This window comes from Callospermophilus lateralis, chromosome 9 (assembly GCF_048772815.1).
Source record: "Callospermophilus lateralis isolate mCalLat2 chromosome 9, mCalLat2.hap1, whole genome shotgun sequence".
NCBI lineage: Eukaryota > Metazoa > Chordata > Mammalia > Rodentia > Sciuridae > Callospermophilus > Callospermophilus lateralis.
The window spans coordinates 62,178,331-62,201,512 of NC_135313.1; the positions used below are offsets into that span (position 1 = coordinate 62,178,331).

Here is a 23,182-nt window from a genome sequence, read left to right on the forward strand (position 1 = left end):
TTATTTTGTTGGCCCTGTGCTGCTATTGTGGTTCTTGCTAGAGAACGTGACATATGGACAAAATAAATGGCCCAAACCTGCCCATAAATATATATCAGTGCCTCTGCTGACCTGCTGTGCAGGTCAGACACTATCATGAAACGATGTCCAGAGATTCTTCTAGCCTGAACATTTCCATGGGCCTGCTGACAATTTAATCATTTCAAGCAATATTTGACATGGCAAAATACCAGTTGTCTGAAAAATTTGGACATCCTTTTGGGTTCTTTATTCAGGCTAAGCCCCTTCCAGAAGACATGAAACTGCATTGACATAAACATGAACACACAGGATCACTGTTTTCTTTTAGAAAGGGAGTCACTGTGGAGTTCAACATGCACTTTTCCACCCATGGCTTTGAAACATGATGCCAATTTTGGAAATATGGACCTTTCTCAGTTTTCCAGGATGGAGTTCAGGTTCTCCAGGGATAGTATTTGGTCTGTGGATAACCATTGCTGCTTCTCCTTCATACATTCTCCAGAAATGGTTGCACTTACCACTTAAGGTTAGCAAAGAAAAGCAGGGGACAGGTGACATGCTGAGTCTAAGACTGGTGAGCCTCCAGGGAGGCTGCTGCTGGCCTTCATTTAAGGCTGAGAGCTGACTCCAGTGGTGTCGTCCCCTGAATGGTGTAATCCCTTAGATAGCGGTGCATCAAGAGATTCAGGAATTTCCTTTTAAACATCACCTGAAACCAAAGCCCCTGAAGCACCTCCTGCCTCTGCTCCTGTTAGCATTGTGGTTCCATAGAGAAGAATCTGGAGGACAGCTGGGAAAGTGGCAGTTGCAAGAGCAGATGATACCTCGTTACATGTGCACTGAGGAGTTTGGAAGCCTCAAGGGAAAGGCACCTTTAGAACATGGTGTAGTAATCTGTGTATAGCATTTATTTATGTTATATATATTTGTTGTATGTGTAGTCTATATTTAGCTCCCATGTGTTTTGTATAGGGATCTATTTCAGTGTAAATATGTCTTTAAAATCATTCAGAGTTGTCTTGCTGCGTTTCATCTGTGGACTCTCGCAGAAAGTATTTAGCTACTTAATGAATGCTAAGACTTTGGCAGTTACTGTTCTGGAGAATGCCATGTCCCCTCTAAATTCATATTTGATTCTCCCATTTTAAAAAAGTGCATGTTCTCTGGTGTCGGTTCAGCTGACTTCCTGCTGTGCTTTTGTGAGTTATTTCAGTATCTTAGGTAAATAATCTTTAAGTGAAATTGACTTCTCTTTTTTTTTTTTTAAGTCACTTGGTTTGACAAATCATTGACAGATAATGGTTTTATAAGCAGTTTAGTGAAATGCCAAATACAACAACTTTACAAGAGCCTTGAAATTATGCACCTGGCATTATTTTAGTTTTGATTTACACTACAGGTGGGTTATCCCTCTGAAATTATTATGCAGTCTTGAGATAAAGGTGGATGCAAAGACTAAAGGCAGTTTTCGCGGTTCAGTAACATGTTGAGATGTTGTACCACCATTAATGTAATTATAAACATGTTTTAGGAACATGAAAAGTGTGATCTAATTCTCAGAACAGCAGAATATGAAGGTATAGTTATTGTGATTCTATATGTGAGCGAATGTGACTGTGAACAAGCAGAGGAATGGGATTCGTAACCAGGGTTATGTTTGGCTAATGGAGTTTAAAAAATACACTCTTAGTCCTTGTTGTTTAGCATGGCTTAATTTTCAGGAAGGAAAAGAACTTTCATTTACTATTTAATTACTTCTTTGAAGCCTCTAGAAGAATTGGATGGAAAAAATATCTGTAAATGCCAACTATTTCTCCTTTTGTTTTTTTAAACATTTTTATATATAGGAGAGCAGTGCATATGAACATCCATCTGTAAGAGGTATTGGGACAGTTCTAAAACATCTCTTGGCTGTGTGGAAGGTCATCTCTCCTAGGCAGTGCCTTGGTTTTCCCTGGGGGTTACTCTTCCTTGTTCTTGGTGTTGGAGGTTTGTTGAACAGAGCATGACAGCCAGTCCTTTAAAATTCTCATCTGAAGCAGGCAGACCATATTTCAGTAGATGGGCCAGCATTGGCAGAATTTGGGGAAGGGAAAGAGACAATCAAGAATATTCATTATAAAATACAGTGGTGATAATGGTAGAGGGGAATATGAATTCAGATATACTACGCAAATGTTTTCTACCTACAATTATCTTCCTATTGGTCAGCAGTGCTGTGGTTCTACATCCACTTAAGTCCCCAATTCCAACCACTTTACTCTTCTCTTTTTTGGCCACTCTAGCGCATGCCATGATTAACTTGAGCCTGCACATCTGTAGCAACTCCTGCCCAGTCATGTTGCATCTTGCCTGGCATACAGCCTTGCCTCCATGTAGCAGCCAGAGTGACCTTTGTATAAATAAAATGTAAGCCAGATCTTGTAATTCTTTTTTCAGAACACTCCAAAGTACTCATGTTGGTCTACATGACTTTCTCTGTATGTGTTCCTTCTCTTGCCTACCTGTACCTGTCCAACCATCTTTTCCCACCTACCTTCTGAATCAGTGAGCTCTAGCCACATCACCCTTATTTCTGTCCTTTGAACTTTCCAAACTTGTTCCTTCTGCAGCCCTTTTCACATGCTGTCCTCTCTTCTTGGAATGCTCTGCCCATGAATCTTTGCTGGTGGCTCCTTCTCAGCACCCCAGATATTACCACCTCAGAATAGCTTGCCTGTGCTGTTCCCACCAATTTTATTTGGTGTAACACTTAAACGGCAATCTGAAATTATCTCATTTGTGACTTTTTTTTAAATTGACATCCCTTCCATTATCTCATTTAAGACTTTTTTTTTTTTTTTTAAATTGACATCCCCTCTTAAATTAAAATAAAATTGTAGGAAATCTGGTACTTTTTGTTCTTTGCTTCTCTTCCAACACCTTAAATAGTGCCTGGCCATATTAGAAGCTCTATCAAATGTGTATTATCTGTTCTTTTTATTGTTTGAGATATAGATTGAAGTTTTTTCCCAACTCTAGGATGCCATTATTATTTGTATGGTGAAGGCATTTGTAATTATTAGAATCAGCAGATCATGTGTTTTTGGTCACTTTTCCTCATCCATCCCTGTTGGTGGAGGGCTTGTTGTAACTGTCCATTTTGTTGTCTTATTGGATGGGTTTAAAATTTATTTTTGGTATGTAAAAATGTGAAGGTGACTGACACACTAGGAGACTGAGTCTGAACCTTGGACCTTTCCAGGATTTTGGTCCATATACTGTATTATAGGCCGAATCCCAGAACCTAAACCTGAGGGTTTGGCCAACAGGCTCTATTTTCTTTCTTTCTTTCTTTCTTTCTGGGCAGGTGGCACTATCTTGACAGCAAACAAGGAAAATCAGGGAATGCTAACTATCTTCAAGAATTCAAGGTAGGAACATTAGGTAACCAAGAACTTCACAGCAGGGATATGAAACTGAATACTTAACGTTATTTAAGTGGCGTAAATGAAACAGTGGGAATAAAGATCAGTTTAACAAGTGCTTACCAATCTTATCAGCCTAGTGGTTTAAAAAAAAATGATTAAGTGATTGGCTATAAGCCTTCACTAAAACTCATGCCATCCCGGGCAGCAGCTCCCTGCAGATCAAGGTCTGCTGTGACTTAGGATAGACGGTAGATTTGGGTACACCAGCCTCCTGCTGCAAGAAAGCAATTTTAATGGAAATACCAACATTTGTAATGGTTATTTTTCTTATAATATCTTGCCAGCTCATCTGTATCCATTGGATGTAGACATAGCATTGCTGTTAGGAAGTGTATTTAATATGTAACTTGGAGCTCAGCGTATGTTGAACGAAAGTGAGTGCAGTGCTCTGGCCGTTCAGCTTTATTTATTATGTTTCCTTAGTTACCATGCTGTTTGAGGTATTGTGTTTTTTGGATTAATAAAATAAATGTCTGTTTAACTGAAGTTCCACTTAATTTGAACTATAGTTGCTAGAAATAGTTTTGAAGTTGAATTACATGTTTCTTGCTAAAGAGGGAAGTAGAATTCTCCTCATCTTTTGTTTATAGTGAATTTCTGAAAATGCACCTAAAAAAATCAGATAGTAAACGGACATGTTATTGGATGGAGAAAATGTTGCATCTTCATTTTTAAAGAGTTAAATACACATACAGTCCCAAATTATGGTTTCTTATAGAGGGAATGGCTCCTTCTGGACTCTGCTGGCCAGGCAGGGGTGACGAGGTTGGTCAGGAGGTCTCCAGGTGCTCTAGTGTCTCCTTAGGAGAGAGGTGCCTGGAAGTCTAGGGGATGACTGAGAGAAGTTATGTCCATGATGCTGTAACAGTTCATCTTTGGTTCGTGGATCAGCAGCATCCCTTCACCTGCAAACATAGAAATGTAGAACTCGGATGCCCCAGACCTCCTGAACCAGCATCTACATTTTCACAGGATGTGCCATCTCCATGTCTTTCAATGCCTATTTACTCATAATACTTTGGATTGGCTCCTGGAAGGACTGCAGGAGGGAGCAGTCTCCTGATCTTCCACCAGGCTCCCACTGATGACTGGATTTGCAGGTGACTTCCATTCTGAGGAGCTCCAAGGGTGGGGCTGGTGGACACTTAGCTTGCTGCTGCTTCCCTCAGGGCTTAGCTTTGGTCTGAGCCCTTCCCCAGGGCCCTTCAGCCTCTTTCTTCTTGTTCAGCTATGCTCTCAGGCCTGCAGGGGCTGTCAAGTCACTACAGTCCACCCTACCAGGCATTTGCATTCCTGTAATTAGGATCTCTTCCCTTGTGGCTCTTGTGTTCTGCTGCCACCTCAGACTACATCATCATGTCCTGCTTTTGGGTGAGTGTGTTGAGGGAGGGAGGAAGGGAGACGTTTCTCACGCAGAGGTTGACCTTACTTCCTATACTGTAGTTGTAACCTGGGGGAGAAAGTTGGGTTGTCAGGGGAGACCAGATAAGCAGGAGTTAGATTACGAGGACAATCAAATCAGATGGAGAGGTAGGGAGGGGTGGATGGCATTAAAGTAAGTGGACTTTTTTCCTTCTGTCCTTGAGCTTGTCCTTGCTGCTTCCTGGATGTGGTAGCCAGGGATGTTGAACTACCTGAGAAGTGGGGCGAATTGTATCTTGAACAATGAATCATTCCTCTGCCTAATTTTCTGTATATCCATCATTATAATATAGAAGTTAGGATTTGAGGAGGGGGAGTTGATAGGAAGCTGGAAGGAATTGGCCCTCAGTGGGAGCAGAGGTCATCATGGGGAAGGAAGATAAAAATGAATTTTCTCAAGAGGTTGCAATAAACCTAGTTCTAATCTCTATTCAGGTCTCTGGAATGATCCTATCATTGGTAATAGAAACAATGTCTAGACATTGTTAAACATGACGCAGACACATTTACCTTATTACATTTGTGTGTATTATTGCATTTTAACATTGACAGTTTCCCTGTGAGGTAGGTATTACCATTTGTTTTTTTATATTGGAGAATCTGAGGCATAACACACCAGCAATTTGCCCAAGGTCATGTAGCTTAGGGCTGTCTGAGCCCAGACCCTCAGTCCTAGTTAGGATTCTACTACCCCACCAAAAGGAAGTAGAGAGGTGTGGGGCTGAGCTTGGAAGTACAGAGTGAACTTTTTGGGGGGAGTGTAGATATTAAAAAGGGTCATTTTAGGTACCGAGTTTGAAAATGCAGGAAAATGAGAATTTCAATAAAACCTAACATTGTTAGTAGAGCTTGGAGAGGCCCCTGTCTCTTGATGGAGCTGATGGGTATCATGTTCCCTGGACTCCTTATTCAGTGATTGCCTGGAAGCTCCAGACAGACCTTTGTAGAATCTGCTTCCTTTGTTGGACTGGTCATGGGCAGACCAGGTTCCTCCTTTGCCTGCTGTATTCCTCTTAAACTCTGCTACTAGGGGCCTGAGGGGAGTTCTGGAAGGCAGAGTAGGGAGGGAGAAGGGACAGGCTTCATCTGATTTGCTGATTGTGCTTGTCAGCTTTGCTTTAGAAAAGGTCTTTCTACGGGGAGTTCTTGGTTCTTCTCTTCAGCTGCTTTATGCACCTTGGAAACCCTGAGAGATGTCCCACTAGCCAGTCCTTGTGTGAGTCCCAGCCCCTGTAGACCCTGTGACCAGCACTTTCTCCTCTGATATCTGTGTCCCAGCCCCATCCCTTTAGGATTCCTCCCCTGGCCTTTTAGATTCTGATTGTTTCTAAGTCTCCCTTTGGCCCTACAGCCTTCTGGGTAGTAGCTTATTCCTGAAGCCACTCAGCGTTGTTCTGTATTTCAGTCTTCTTGCACCCACTGGATCAAATCTTTATACCAAATAGTGTCAGTTGCCATACTTGGTGGCATTTCTATTTTTCTAAACAACCCCTGGCTGATAAACTTTCCTCAAGCCCAGGAATCCTGGTAGAGGAATGGAGAGAGAAACCAATACCTAGGAGCTGTGATTGTCTAGTTTAGGAATATGGGAGAATTGCCGAGATGCTTTATAAAAATGCAGATTCTAGGCTTCCAGTTGCAACAGTTCTCATTCAATAGTTTGGAGATGGGCTCAAGAATCTACTACTTATTTTTTTTGTTTAGGAATCTTTAATAGCTATTCACAATTATGAAAGAAAATCTAACATTCTTCATAAGTTAATAAAATTATATGTAAATGCATAAAACAATATCAAAAAAGTTGGCACAAATTATATTCACTATAACTGTCTCATATATGTGCTTTGTGTGTGTGTGTGTGTATATATATATATATATATATATATACATATAAACATAAATTTTATACATATATATAATTTAATGGTCAGATTGTAAATCCCTGGATAATTCATGTACTTCTGGTATACCCTAGTTACCAAATTAATTAATGTCTATATTTTATTTATTAAATTTCAAAACAAAAATAGCATATTGTTTTTCTTTATTTTTCTACGTTAGGTATCCATACATAGATTTCTTCTTGTTTATTATAATTATAGATATGTTTTATTGGTCACAGTTGTAGAAATGCCATACAATTTGGAAATATTGCTCTGAAAAGTAATTTCCTTATATAAGCAATACAGCAGAATAGTTTCTCGAAATCTCCTCAATAGGCTTACTCTTTCATCATTGTTTCCATACTACAAAGAGGGCTACAATATAGTCTATACCTTTCCTTCACTGATTTGTATTCACTTTATTTCTATTTAAGAACTGTTTTTTATTTAAATATTTTGTTGGTTTTTAATTAATTAATTAATTTTACAGTAGAATGCATTTTGACACATTATACACAAATGGAACACAACTTCTCATTCCTCTGGCTGTACATGGTGCAGAGTGACTCCAGTAGTATAATCATAACATGTATATAGGGTAATAATGTCTGACTCATTCTACTGTTCTTTCCATCTCCACATTCCCTCTACATAATCCAAAGTTCCTTCAAGGAATCTACTTTTAAAATCTTACATGTTATGGATGTAGTTAACCTGTCTTAGAGGTTTTGCTAATATCTGCCTAACTCCAGGGCATGTGGGGCTTACACCCAAACTATTTTTTTTAAAGTGACTTGGAGGCTGTGGAAATGCTAATAACCTTTGACTGAAAGCCACCAAGGTTGTACATTGCCCCTGGAGGCTGAAAACTCAATTTCTGTTTAACCAACAATTTCTGATGCAATTAGCTGGGAGAAAGCAGCTTTCTCCACTAATTGTGCATCATGCGCTCGTCAGGCCCTGCATCTCCTGGTTTGTGTCCAACCAGAGGGATACCTTTTTCTTCTTAATGCAAAGGCACTCAGTGAGCATGTAGCTGAGATGGGATGGGATGAGACCAACCTCAAAGTAGATACCAGCTCCTCTTTTTGTATTTAGAGCCCTTCCCTTTTCCAGGTGGCTTAAGGTTGGAGCAATAAGGAATCAGAGGTTACCACCATGCCACACATATTCAAACTAGGACACTTGTGCCTGTTGGCTTTTGCCAGTGGGTGTATCTGTTTATCTGTGTGAATAGTAATGGACATTCTTTTGTGGAATGTTGGCTTCTATGTGGTTGATTTAATCAGCAAAATGAGTGGGTTTTACTGGGAGGAATTGTGCTAGTTGTTCAGAGCAGAACAGGAAGTTTTTCAGTCCTGCCAGATCCTGGGGTTTTGCGTGTATAGGGGCAAGGACTTCAAAGGTGACTTTTGGCTCAGTATAAAAATCAGATTTTCTCTGTGGGAAGGTGTCCATTCTGCAGTCCAGGTCCTGATAAAGTGTCTCTTGAGACGGATCACCAGGGCTGTCATGGCCTGCTGCCTGTCCCCTTTACAAGTAGAATCATCCAAGACTCTAGTTTACACTAGCCTGCCATATTTTGTGTGGCTTCATGCTTCATGCTAAGTAGGGGACAGTGGATTCACTGTTTAAAATGTGGAACATTCTAGTGGAACATTGTTTTTTAGAATGAACTGTCCTGTGATACCTGCTCTAGAACTGAATCGGGTATTCTGCTAATCAAACAAGTCTCAAGGCAGATGGCCTCCCAGGATCTTTCCTGGAAGCTAACTGCCACGGGTCTCACAACTACCTGCTTAGCCACTCACACACAATGAGCAATGAAGAGAAAGCACATGGAGCAGAAGTGTGCTTTGTCCTTGCACATGGGTCATGTAGCCTGCCAGACCCAACTTGGAACATAGCTTCACTTCCCTTGTCCAGAGGCAGTCTCCCCAGTGGTGGGTTAGAGTGAGTTTCATTCACTTAGTGAACCCTTATTGAGGGTCTCCAGTATTCCAGGCAGTGGCCTGGGGAGAAGGGCAGAATCTAGAAAAAGTAAGGTGGGAAGACATGGCTCCATAAGCATGTGCATGCTAGGGTGAGGCTGTGGAGAGTCCCTGGGAACCTTGAGGAGGTGACTGGCTCAGCAAGAGGGGATGTTTGGGAAGGCACCCCAAATTATCCATAACTAATCCCTGGAGTAGGTTGTCCCCCAGCCCCATATCAAAACAAGTTGGTCTTTTTTTTTTTTTTTTTTTTAAGTAGGACATTCACTGATGGAGAGGTTATGTATTCTAATCCTAGTAGTTATGTTGGGTCAGTCTCAATATTAGGACTAAAATTTTAGAAAAAAGTTTCAGCTTTAAGGGGTTGGACCTATAAGTAAGTGCTCTTGAGCCTATTTTTTTTTTTTTTTTTTCCTGATGCTGGGGATTGAACCCAGGGCTTTGCACCAGCTAGGCAAGCGCTCTGTCAATGACTGCTCAGTGTATTTTCAATTGGCAAAATAATCATATGCAAAGTGACTTTGTATCTACCACACATCATTCAGAAAACAAAAATGTCTAGAATAAATCTCAATATTAATCATAATGAATTAGAAAGTAGAGTCTGCTATTTAATAGCTTCTTAGCACATGCCACTCTTTTTTTAACCTGGTGTCTAGAATTTAACCATATGCTCTAATAATAATTTTAATTATTATTGAAATATTATTAAATTATTATTAATTTTCTTTACATTGTATGTGAGATAATCTCAATCCATATGCCTTCTGAATATTTTGTAAATATAGTATAGGTTTCTTTTTTTTGTTGGATTAGGTCCAAGGTGAGTTTCTTTACATTCATTGCAGTTTGATTCCACATCCCACTTTCCTTGTTTCTCTCCGTATCAGAACCTGGGTTGCGTTTTGTTTGTCTGTGGTATTATCAGATGGTCTTTGATGAGTTACATCCAAGGACTGCTTTTCTTGGTGGGGTCTGTGACCTCTAAGTGTTTTAATAAGCCAGCTTTCTCAGGTAAGGTAGTTTGTCCCGGCCAGACGTGAGACATAAGGACATTCTGCTGAGTGGAGTTTTCTCCACCTCAGCCTGGCATTTGCCATCTTAAAGTAAGCTCTAAATCTGCTCCAACACCCCAGAAGGAAGCTCTAACTCATTCCTTGGATGAAGGCTCACAGAAGGCCATAATTCTGCCAGCTTGGCTGTAACACATGCCAGAGAACCGAGGAGGGTCCATTGGTTTATAGCTGTCTTGAGCAATGTGGTCTTGCTGCGCCAGGCTCAGTGTAGCTCCCTGGTTTTGTACTGCACATTCAGACAGGTCATTGTTAGAATCTGTTTTGTAAATTTATGTGTATAGCAAGTTGTGTGTCACATCTGCCTCTCAATTATAGTTCCTTATGTTTGACTGGAGATTTTACTGTGCGTCTGTTCCTCTCATGTGAAATGAGCCTGATGACAAAAGAGTAGCCCTTTCTCTGTGTGAAATTGCAAGATGAGGTGGATGGACAGCAACATGGGACAAACCAGTTTGGATCAGTGCCCTTTGGGTCAGTGCTCTGAGTACGTACCTATATTATGTTGAATCTTATGGCTTGTTTCAGTCAGCTTTATCACTGCTGTAACCAAAAGACCTGTCAAGAACTACTTTAGAGGAGAAAATGTTTATTTAGCACTCATGGTTTCAGAGATATCAGTCCATAGATGTCTGACTCCATTGCTCTGGGCCCAAGATAAGGCAGAACATCCTAGTAGAAGAGTGTGGCAGAGGAAAAAGGCTTGGAACATGGCACCAGGAATGAGAGAGAGAGAGAGAGAGAGAGAGAGAGAGAGAGAGAGAGAGACTCCCCTCACCACTGACAAGTATATACCCATAGACATGTCCTCACTGACCCACCTCCTCCAGCCACACACTGTCTGCCTACAACAATTGCTATACAATTAATCTCTGTCAGTGAATTGATTCACTGATTGATTGGGTTAAGGCTCTTTTTTTTTTTTTTTTGTACTGGGGATTGAACTTAGGGGCACTCAACCACTGAGCCACATCCCCAGCCCCATTTTGTATTTTATTTAGAGACAGGGTCTTATTGAGTTGCTAAGTGCCTAGGAGGCTGTCTTTGAACTCATGATCCTCCTGTCTCAGCCTGGGATTACAAGCATTGTGCCACTGTACCCAGCAGGTTAAGGCTTTTTTAACCCAATAATTTTACCTCTAAATTTTCTTGCAGTGTCTCACACATGAGTTTTTTGGGGACAACTCAAATCTAAACCCCAACATTGCCTTTTATTTATTTATTTTTTTTGGCTCTGTTAGGATTTGAACCAGGGCCTTATACACACTAGGGAAGCACTCTAACACTGAACCATATTCCCATTCCAAAAATGTAACCAGTTTCGACTCATACAGCTGCAATCTAATAAATAAATGTAAATCTGGATCATCAGGTTAAAAAGAATATATCTCTGATAAATAGCAGTCACATACTTGTGCAAAATGTGACCTGCTCTTATCTGAGTCACAGTGCTTTTTTAATTTTTAAATGTTAATCTCAGTCATTTGAGTTATAAATCAGTGGTGGAGTGCTTGTCTAGCATGCATGAGTCCTGGGTTCAATTCCCAGTACCCCCACCCCCCACAAAATTAAATACCAATGTTAGTAGAATCTCACGCAAAACCTGAGTTTTTAGCTATTCTCCAGAATGCAGACAATCTTGCCATGTTAGGCAGCTTGGCCCTGTAGAGCTCACATGAGTCCATCCAACAGAGTCTTCCCCCACTTCTTTTCTGGCCCTCATGTGACTCGCTGGCCTTGTGGGCTTTGAGGTTGGCCACATGCTATAAATAGAGCACACAGAGTGCGCTGGGGAAAGTGAGGACTGGAAGAAATCATTTGATCCAAAGCCATTTGTTGTGTTTACTACACACCACCAGCCAGCCTCTCTTTAAAGAAAGCTTGATACTTCACAGGACTCTGTTTATTGGTAAAGGACAGGTGAGCATAATGAAGGATTCCTTTCATGTTCTACAAGATGGTCAAGCTCATATTAAAATTTTGGCTTGGTTCTCCTCATGTAAGTAGGATGTGATGATAGAACCTCTTTCCCCGGGGCCATCATGAAGGTCAAAAGCTGATGTAATGCCTTTTAAAAAATCTTGCTATTTATGGAAAGGAGTTGTTAGACAAAATTGACCACATCCTACTTTAACCTAAAGAACATCTTTTATGGATTAAGGAGTGTGTGTGTGTGTATGTGTGTGTGTGTGTGTGTGTGTGTGTGTTTATGAGAGAGAGAGAGAGAGAGAGAGATTGATTTCAGTGCTGGATGTTGAACCAGAGCCTTGTGTATGTGAAACAAGTGTTCTATCACTGAGCTACACCTCCAACCCTTTTTTAATTTATTATTTTGAGACAGAGTCTTGCTGAATTGCCCAGATTGGCCTCAAACTTGTGATCCTACTGCTTCAACATTGCAACATTTTGGGGGGGAACTAGAAATAGAATACTCAACACAAAAAGGGCTAAATAAATTGTAGTGTATTAATATTATGAAATGCTATGTAACATTAAAATGTCAAGTTGACAGGAAACCAGTTGACCTGGAGAGATTTCCTTAAGAAGCAGTACTATCTAAGATTTAATTAGTATTTACTGTGTACTAGGCATAGTTCCAGGGGGTTCCCACATGTTACCTCATTTGATTCAGAACCATCCTATGAGCTAGGTACTATTATTGTCATCTTACAGATGTAGAAACTAAGATGGGGGGAAATCAAGTAACTTATTAAGGTTAAGTAGTTAGTGTGTGGTAGGGCTACATATAAATTCATGCATTTGGATGGACAAATATAGTTTAAAATCATTATTTAGGTTATATTTTAAAGTATGTTATAAGCCAGAAGTTTTGCTATAGAATATTAGTTCATAACTGTTCCTGAATTCTCTGGTTTCTTTTTTATTTTAAATTCTTAACATGCTGTATCAGATGTCAGAAATCATTTAGTCTCTTGCTTTCCAAATTTAGCTCTCCTTTCCTTCCTTTAAAGCCAACAGAATCTTCTTGGTGCTAAGCCTGCTGTGCCCTCTTGTCCCTTGGGTACCATATAAACGATGCTGTTTCCCTCTTTCATGTTACAGATGAAGCAGTGAGTCCCAGGGAGAGCCTCGTGTTCATCGAATTGATGTTTTCAAAGAATGTGAAACACATTAGGCTATTAAGCCACATAGGTGGATTTTATTATGCCCATTAAGGAGAGCTGAAGTTCATTAAAACCACAGATGAGAATTCTTCCCATAGGTGGGAGTTCTACAATGTCCTGCCAGAGACCCTTCAGTTGAGTCTTGCCTCTTGTATTTAGTATTGCATTATTTACACTACATGTTGGTTGGAGAGTGACTTAGATGTTGAAAGGCTTTTTGTATTCGTCCGCGGGGGATGCCATAACAAAATACCAGAGACTGGGTGGCTTAAACAGTCAAAATTTAATTCCACAGCTCTGGAGCCTGGGAAGTCCAGATCAAGTTGTGTCTAATTCATTTTTTTGTGAGGACTCTTCCAGGCTCACAGATGGGCACCTTCTCTCCAGTACTTACATGGAAAGGGAATGGAGGAAAAGAGAATTCTCTGTTATCTCTTCTAATAATGATACTGACCCTCTACCTTGTTTAATCTTCCTTACCTCCACAAAGGCCCAATCTCTACCGTCACATTGGGAGTGGGGTGGGGCTTGTGTTAGTCACCTTTTCATTGCTGTGACCAAAATACCTGACAAGAACACCTTAGAGCCCAGTGTGGTAGTACACACCTATAATCCCAGCCACTTAGGAGGTTGAGACAGGAAGATTGAGAGTTCAAACCAGCCTCAGCAATGTTGAGGTGCTAACCAACTCACTGAGACCCTGTCTCTAATAAAATACAAAATAGGGCTGGGGATGTGGCTGAGTGGTCGAGTGCCCCTGAGTTCAATCCCCAGTAACCCCCCCCACCCCCCAAAAAAGAGAGAAAAACTTAGAGAAGGAAAGATTTATTTGAGTCCACGGTTTCAAAGGTTCAGTCTGTGGTCAGTTGACTCATTGCTCTGGGCCCAAGGTGAGGCAGAACATCATGGTGGAAGGGCATGGTGGAGGTCCATTGCTCCTCTCATGGCTAATGGGATGCACAGAGTGTAAGGAGCCAGGAACAAGATATATAACCCCCAAGGGCATGCCCCCAGTGGCCTAATTCCTCTAACCATGCCTCACCTGTCTTCATTTACCACCCAGTAATTCAGTTATTAATCCACCAAATGAATTAATCCACTAATTAGATTACAGTTTATAATCTAATCACTGTACCTCTGGACATTCCTGCATTATCTAACATGAGCTTTTGGGGACACCCCATATTTAAACCCTAGCAGGGCCTCAACATATGAATTTTAGGGGAACACAAACGTTCAGTCCACAGGAGCTTTCTAGTCATTGTTCTTAATTGCTATATAGGAAACGATCCTACAAAAGGATGTATTCTGCTTGTAACAGGAGCAGGCACCTTTGGACCTTTATTATCTAGTGAATTGCCTGCCATGTGGTAGAGTTTTAATTACTGTTCATTGATGAAATAATTCAGGCAAACATCTTTTTTTTTTTTTTTTTTTTTTTGCCTTTTGCCTTTTGCCTTTTTGTGCCTGTAGTTATCTTGGGGCTGTTAAGCACAGTCTTTCCTTTCACATTAAGTGACCAGTAGTAATGTTTCAAGAAGGTGTAACTTTGGTAGACTCCAGGAACATTGTTTGAATAGTGACAGTACCACTAAATTAAGCATGAAGAATAGAGGCCAGATAATGAAGAGGGCAAGGAGAAGTCACAGGAAATCTGGGCTAAGGATAATTGCTATTATTAAGCATGGAATTTAGGTCTGAGCTTTCTGTCAGGACAAAAAAGGAAAACATGATGCTACTACATATTTCTCATTATCTATTAAGTTATTTGGGAAGGAGACCTTTTTGCCTTAGAACTAAATACAAGGAGGAATTCATTGCGTGTGTCATGGAAGGAGGAACTTTGAACAATGTCTAGATTGTCATTAGCAATAGTAGTGATTTTTAGGAAAGAAATACTGAAGTTCTTTGTGTTAGTTTCTTATAGACTTAGTGAAATACCAAGTTACAATACTAAATTATCTTTTAATGCAATATTTCTTCTGATAACTCAAAGTGTGAAATGCAACTATGCTATTTTCTGGTGATTTACCTTAATACTGCCAGCAGCAAAAAAAAAAAAAAAAAAAAAAGGAAATGAGAAGAGATGTGTCTACTCAAAGAAGAGTCTGTATCTTGGTAATGAACTCAAGGAATCTCTCACCTCTGATTGCCATTGACATGACTACTAGCTGAAACTTGTAAGCAGCTGTTTTAAACCTGGAATTACTTACCAAAATGAATTGAGATAGAGGGACTTTAAACAGTGTTTGAAAACATGGACAGCCATACTCTTTTAGTTTGGACATATCCTATAGAATGATTTATTTTATTTGAAATGGGAGTCAGGATAAGCTGAGAAATTCCTGAAATGTTCAGAGCTCCTTATTCCCTAAACAATGAATGATACATATTTGAAAACATAGGACCAAATGTTAATGAGTTATATGTATTGTTCAAAATAAAGACAAATTGCTGTTTAACATTTAGTTGCTACTATTTTACCTCACATTGCTAATGCTTGTCTAATCGCTGGATTTACAGGCTTTACATTTTTAACTTTCTGTTAAACTAATCAACAAAGAATATGAAAATCTTAGAGCAAAACTCTGCTTATATCATTTCTAAATGTCCTTAGGAATTATGCAGTTAGGTCACTTCCACTTCTCCCTCCGAAGCATGCTTTATTCTAATCCTGAGTATCTTAATGTAATACAGCAGGTTTCCAGTTTTTGATCATGACTCACAACAATGCATGTCGTGGTGCAGCTTAGATATAACTGAAACCAAAGTTTAATAAAGTAGTTCCTGCCCTTATTATGTAAGGTGCATTCTGATGCTTTCTTTCATAAAGTGCTGGTTTCCATCACCAGTAAATTGCTTTCCTGATCAATGAATCCTGACTGGCAATCTGAAAAGTCACCAGCCGTGTGCAGATAGTGGTAGACAAGGAATTAAGGGTGCCTTGTTCTGGGGTCCTAATCCTATGTTTTTCAGTTACTGCCCCCAAAAAATCTCCACAGAATCCTTGATCTTCTCCAGACCCTGTTTCCTCATCCATAATGTGAGGGGTTGGACTCTAACTTTGTTCTCCATGGCTCTTGCTGAAGGACATCTCTGGATTCAGGGTGGAATCTCCCAGAGTGTTCAATGAATGATGAAATCCATTCATGCTGTGACAGTGACCTCAGGTCATGAAGCTTCACATTTGCTCTGTCTTGAGATGAGAGCCAGTTGTTCTTTAGTCAGCTACAATTGTGAAGCATAATAATTCTCTGGTTCTAAAGCTCTAATAGAAGATGTTTCTTCCCCCACTACTCCTGCTGGCTTTTTAGACTTCTTATTTGTATCTGTATTCTCGAACATTAATGGAAGTCGGAAAATTTTATAATCAAGGACTTGACTGTGAGAGGTTCACCATTACAAATACCCATTTCATGTTTTCTGGGAGTTGATTTTCTTCTCTCTCTCTCTCTCTCTCTCTCTTGTTCTTTAGCTCCTCTGACTTGAAAATATTCTTGCTTGTGGATTAAGGATGAAGGAGTAGGGTTAGGGGGATATTTACAGCAGCTAGAGCCAGAAATGGCTTCCCATCAGCAGCTAGATAAAGCTGTTTGTTGGTTTCTCTGCTGGGTACCAGGTCCAGTGCTAACCAGCTGTAGCACTGTCTCTGCACCTCCCCTCAGTGAGACTATAAAATATACTTTGCTATCACCAGGGATCTTTGTAGTGTTTGGCTCTGGTGTCTGGAGGATTCTGGATGGAACCCAGCAGGATTGTGATCTGCAGGGCCGATGAAGCCAACCTGGTAGGACTCTTTGAGTAGCTGCTGATGGAGCATCCAGGTCAGGGAGAGAAAGGGCGGGCCTTTGCAACAACTTCTGAAGATGACACTCTCTTCCAGCCGGGGCCTGGAGAGTGAGCTCACATGACCCTTCTCTCCAGGTTGGTTCTCTCTTGTTGAACAGTTTAGGACCAAAGAAAATATCTTCCAGGCAAGGGCAAAGCAAGGGAGGAAGGGAAGGGTGTGCTCTAGTTTTGGGGAAGTAGGAAAAAAAGTAAAATCCCAGCTCAGGTGCATATTAGCTGTGGGGCCTTGGGCACGTTTTCCGAGTCCCAGTTTTCTCACATATAAACTGAGGCTAATGCTAGATATGTCCAGTTTGTCAGGTGGCTTTCATGAGTAAGGTGGGTGGTCAGGACAAGGGAATCTTCTTGCTGGGGAACACAGATTGCGCTTTGCTAAAATAAGAGTGTTGGAACTAAGACCTGGCTTTGGAGCATGAGAGTGAAGGGGGTCAGAGCTGAATGAGGAAACAACAGGGAGGAAGAAAGGGTGGAGCTCTCAACCTCAAGCACTCATTTGGGCGTGTCTTTGGGGTGGCAGACTGCCTTGCTTTGCACTACAGGAGCCATGCCTTTTTATGACATGTACTGAGGAAGCTAACCCCCCTGAGCTGTCTTCTTCATGGCCAATGACCCCTTTCTCTTTTTTAATGATAACCAATGACTCATTTGAGAAGTGTTTCCTGAAGAAAACCTTTAGAGAGGTTTGCACCGGCACTCCACAGCGTGCTGTGTTCCTAAGCCATGATGTTTGGAAGTTAGATGTACTCAATGCATTTTTGACATGGTATGTTCCATTTAGAGTGGGTTATCAGGATGAAACCCCATTTGAAGTTGAGAAGTCCTTCTGGGATGGGGATGTAGCTTGTACTTTGAAGGGGGTTAGAGCTGAGGAAGGCCAAAAGATGCTATTTCTTTTACTTAGCGTCTTGCAGTGCTAGAGGATTTATGTGATTAGAATACATTTTTGGTATTATTTGTAGAATCAAGATGCCTTAACCGGGGGGCTTTTTTGCCCCTGTGGAATAGAAATCCAATTAGGAGCTCTTTGTGCTCTGCCACCAATCATTACACGTCTACATTTTACTCTTATAAAATATGGATAATGACATGACTGTCTCTTAGGAATTTGAGTGCATCATCTAAGGATCAGGAAACCTTAGAAATAGGAGATTCACATGAATGCCTAAAGCTTTTGTGATCACACATTTGCATTGTTTTGCTTGGCATTCTTGAAAGCTGTTGACATGAGAACACTGGGGCTGATCCCGTTTTTCTTGTAGAGTAAACGCTGAAGGAATAAGCTCCAGGAGTGCTCAGCACAGTATAGGTTGACCCAGTGTCTTACGGAAGTCCTGAAGTAGCTCGGGCTGGAGTGGTTTGGTTTGGGCTGAAGTGGAAGAAGAGCCTAAGCTACTGCAAAGCACTGCAGTTAGAAAATATCAGGACTTGAGCACAGTAATGTCTTCCCGTGCAGGGAAATGATGTGGATGCTCATATCCTTTGTGACAGTGTCTTCAGTCATCCATTGTGTAGAAACATAGATTTTCCTTTTCCCTCTCCAGATAATTACTTTAGAACCTAACATAACAAATGGTAACATTTTTAATTCCTCGACTAGAAGATTAAAAAAATAGATATTTATTTTCGAAAGCATCACAAATAGTAGCTGGACAGTGTACCATATGATAGCTGATGTTGCTTTTTTTTTTTTTTTTCCATTTCAGGCAGTGGAGCTACTGCTGTGGTTCAGGCTGCCCTATGCAAGCCCAGGCAAGAACGTGTAGCAATAAAGCGGATCAACTTGGAAAAATGCCAGACCAGTATGGATGAACTATTAGTAAGTACAAGAGAAGGGGTGTCTGCTGCTGCCCTTTCTTAACCCATGGGTGTGCGGAGTTGGTTGGGAGAAGATCAGAGTGAGTTGGGGTCATCTTCTAGCTTGACACCTATATTTCTTGGGAAGCAGCCCTCACCACTCCCCTGCTCCCCTTAATAACTTCCTTGCTCTATTATTGTGTTGTCTAATGTTCACCTTACTTTGCTTTTGACAAACAGCATTTTTTTCAGTTTGCGTAATCCTAGTGGTCTCATGTGTTGACACTCTATTTTATGCATCAAGAGAGCACACTCTGTAGGATGCCTGAAGTCACGTGATTTCAGATTGCAGAGTTGGATGATGAGCTTCTGGCCCTCCCTCCAAAGTGTATGGCACACATAGGAGTCACTCCTCCAAATATTTCTTAGTCCTTTTGGATTTCAGAAATTATAAAATCACATACAATTTAAAGATGTTTAAAACAATGCATGGCAGCTTGCATTTGGTTGATGGCAGGAGTTTGTTTTTCTGACATGGTAACTTGCATTTTTTATTTGGGATGAAGGATGTTGCTTAACTAATTGGAGCTTTTTGGTGTGTGTGTGTGTGACTGTAGGAGCATCGGTTGGTTGAGGAACATTTGCTTTGCTTTTGGCTTAACTGATTCATTATTAAATGAACAGCTTGGCAAATGGTTATTAGTTGCCCAGCAAACTGTGAAGGGTTTGAGAGTTTAATCTCATAAATATAGTTGTCGTTCTGCCTGCCAATTTTTCTTTTTCTTTTTTTTTTTTTTTCTTTTGGCCATTTGTTTGAGGATAATAGAAAACTGAGGTGGAGGAGTTAACTGATTGGTTATCCTAACACTAATCCCAGTACAAATATTAGTCCAATAGCTCCATACAAGCTACAAAGTATAATGACGGTTGGCTCCAAATAAAGAAGCCTTTTGTTATAGTCTACATTGGGAATGGAATGTCATTAACAAGAGCTTTTTGTCTTTACTCAGAATATAGCTTTTATTTAGGGCTTAATTACAGTACACTATAGTATAAATTAAGCACAAGGATGAAGCTGTACTTTTCCAGATCTGTTTGGCCTTCCATTTTAAATTAGGCTACAATAATGCAGAGATTTCTCTGGGGGTGATTGCTGGCCAAAACTTAGATGAAAGCTATGGCTTCCACAATTCACTGTTAATTTTAAAAGCCCACCTACATTTAAGACTTTTGCTCTTAAAATTTCAGCTGTGCTTTGCTCTTATGGAAATTGCTACCGCATGCTTGTCTATTTCTTATTATTGTGGTGACCAATAAAATTGTAACTTTGTTATCTAACCAGTTTTCAAGGTCACTTCCCCTGAGTGGAAAAAGCATTGAAAACACTGTGGGGAGAGTTGGGTCCTGCTTCTGCCACTAACTTGTTTTTAACTTCAAGAGCTCTGGGTTGTTTTAAAAGAACTGAATTGGAAGATCTCTAAAATGCCTTTAAGAGTCCTCAGATTCTGTGGCTGCACATAAATGTACATTAACTTTTTTTTTTTTTAAAGTTTGGAGTATTGGTGTATGCATTAAACTTATGCACTGTTTGGCTATATCAAGAAATAGCGCCTGATGTTTGTGGTTTTTTGGGTGCTGTGTTGGAGATCCCAGCTATTGGCAGAATATTTCTGTGGAATATGTTTAAAGTTCTTGTGCACTTGTGTGTACCCCGTGGTCCTGGAACCAGCCTCCTAGGCCAGATGGATGCTCTGGTCTCTGATTTGTTAAGTCCTCAGTTGCCCACAACCTCCACATTTTCATCAGCAGTTGGCTGCCGGGCATGGGAGCCATGTAAGGGTCCAAGCAGAGGTCAGCAGGGAGATGATCATTCCAGTCCTATTCCCGGTTTTCCTGGGGCCAGTTATAGCAGTATCATTTGAAGGTACTCGTAGCATAGCTGTGTGAGACTGGTATTTTTATGATTGTATGCTTAGCTCCATTAGCCTGATTTATGAGTTTGCCGATTAGCAATGGTTAATTTATTTCTCTCATCCTTTTTATTCTCCCAATGATGCCCAGTTGTAATATAGTGTGTATGCATTGTTATTTATTTTTCATGAGGAAAAGATACTAAACCTAATACATTTATTACTTTGATCTTTCCTTAACCTTGAACATTTGACCTTTTGCTGTCTTGATATATTTAGAGAAGAATGGGTTTTGATTCTTAAGGATGTACTACTCCTAAGTCCTCTACAAACAAAGAGAAAGAGAACTTATAGTACAGTCTTTCTAAGGTTGCCAGACTTTTGTGGTCTAGTTTATTGACACATGAGATCCTGTGGAGCAAAGTTGCTGTCATCCTTTCAACTTCTAATACTGCTGTTGCTTGCACTTTTATTATTTCTGTGGGTTCACATTTTGACAGTGTTTGGACATCCGGCATCCTAATAATCCTTTAAATCCACGGGTGCGTGTTATATACAGGTCAGTGCACTGCATCATCTCACAGACTGTGCCATGAGTTAACTGGAAACCATTGTTCTTCGAAGAAACAATGGCCACTGGGTCTTTATTTTGTGAAAGTGTTATGTCATAGAAGTCACAATTATCAACTATTTGCTGGCTGTTGGGGCAACTGCCTCTCTTGATGCAAGTGTCACCTCCCAACCCCCAATCCCTGCCTCATCCCTACTCACCCCAGCCCCTCTGTCCCGATCTCCCATTCCCTGCCCTCTCCCCACCTTCTTTGTCCAGAGGTCAGGTGTGATACCATACAATAGTTTTGGACACTTGGCCTTAGCCTGCTTCTTTATGTCAGCAGGCCGTCAGCACATGTTCCTGTGGTCCTGGAGTCGGTTCCACATTTTGCTGAAGAAAGATCCAGGTCTTCCTTGTTTCTGAAACAAAGTGCTAATTGCAGTGCCCGCTTCTCTGAGAATTGAAGGGAGGAAAAGAAAAGTTAGATGAGATCATTGGCACTAAATAATTGGTGATTTAAACTGAAACTGTTGAGTAACATTTCTCAAAAGCAAGGTAGTTATGTATCTAAGATACATTTATTTATTTATTTGGCAGATGTGGAATTTCTGTTGTGTGCTTAGGCTCATTAAAGGAATAAGTTTGGAGTGCTTATGTGGGAGTGCATGGTTGTATACTCACTAAAAACTGCCTTTAACAGCGATTAGGTTAGAGCACTCCTAGAATAAATGTTTTATTTGGCATGATTTGAGTAGCATTCAATTAATCTAAACAAATTCTTTCCCTATACATTCTTTTGAGGTGCTATAAATTTCCTATAAATTCTTTTGAATTTTCTTATGTTGTGGAATTTGGCCCTCAGCTGATCCTGATCTCTCAGGGTGAAATGATCTGGTTAATGGGGTGTTGCTGGTTATTTGATATGCTCCTGATTACCCAGCACAGATGCACTGATAATTTCTGAGATTTGTTAATCCTATATTTGTTGTTATTCCCACTTTTGTCAGTCCCACTGTGGAATAAATGACTAATTTTATAATTATCCTAACACTCTTTAGTAGATATTTATAGTTTTAGAGCCGGAACTTATTAACACCATAATTATTAAACCCTACTACATGCTAGACATTGAGCTCAGTGATGGGAAAACAAAGAGGGCCTCTGTCCTTTGAGGAGCCATGGACTAGTAAATGAATATCTAAACTTTTGTGTTGGCAAGATATTCATTATTCATTTATTTATTATTTTTAATTTTTTTTGGGGGGAGTACCAGCCGTTGAACTCAGGGATATTCAACCACTGAACCATATGCACAGTTCTATTTTGTATTTTATTTAGACACAGGGTGTCACTGAGTTGCTTAGTGCCTTGCTTTTACTGAGGTTAGCTTTGAACTCAGGATCCTCCTGCCTTAGCCTCCTGAGCAGGTGGGATTATAGGCTTGTGCCACCATGCCTAGCAAGATATTTATTTTTGACTTTTTGCAACACTGGGGATTGAATACAGGGCTTTACACATGCTAGGTAAACACTCTACCACTGAGTCCATCCCCATCCCTTTTAATTTTGTATTTTGAGACAGAGTCTCACTAACTTCGCCTGGCTGGCCTTGAACTTGTGATCCTCTTGCCTCATGAATAGGTGGGGTTATAGGCATGTGCCATCATGCCAGCCTGACTGGTGATATTTTTGAGCTACAGATATTTTTCTGCCTCCTTCTCTACTATTTACCTAGTAATGGTTTAGCAGGTTAGTGGACATATTACTGCTCTCCAGTGTGTCTCCCACTGAGGGGGGAGGTCCTTGCTTTCCAATAGGAATTTAAGAACTTGCTAAATGGCTCTGACCTACTGTCTTGCAGACTAATATATTCTATGTAAAGATGGCCTTGCTTGAAGTTTCTAGAAAGAGCTTGGTTCTCGTGTTTGTGGTCAGCCTCAAATGTTAGGGGTGCTACCCTAGAGCACACGTGATTTCCTTGAAATTCACTCCATGAGTAGACAATCAGTCCTTTTTGAAGTCATCTGTCTTTTTAGCCTCTCTTAATGGGTGCCAAAATAAATGCCATAGATATGACATAATCCTTCTTTTG

The 23,182-nt window shown here is 40.4% G+C and overlaps 1 protein-coding gene across 1 annotated transcript in view; it reads left to right on the forward strand.

Moving 5' to 3' along the window:
* Nucleotides 1-23,182, forward strand: part of Stk39 (serine/threonine kinase 39) — a 272,264-nt gene that overhangs the window by 40,563 nt on the left and 208,519 nt on the right. Inside the window, exon 2 of the mRNA XM_076865573.2 lies at nt 18,538-18,650. Within this exon, the coding sequence (XP_076721688.2) occupies nt 18,538-18,650 (113 nt within the window). The remainder of the gene's footprint in view (nt 1-18,537; nt 18,651-23,182) is intronic.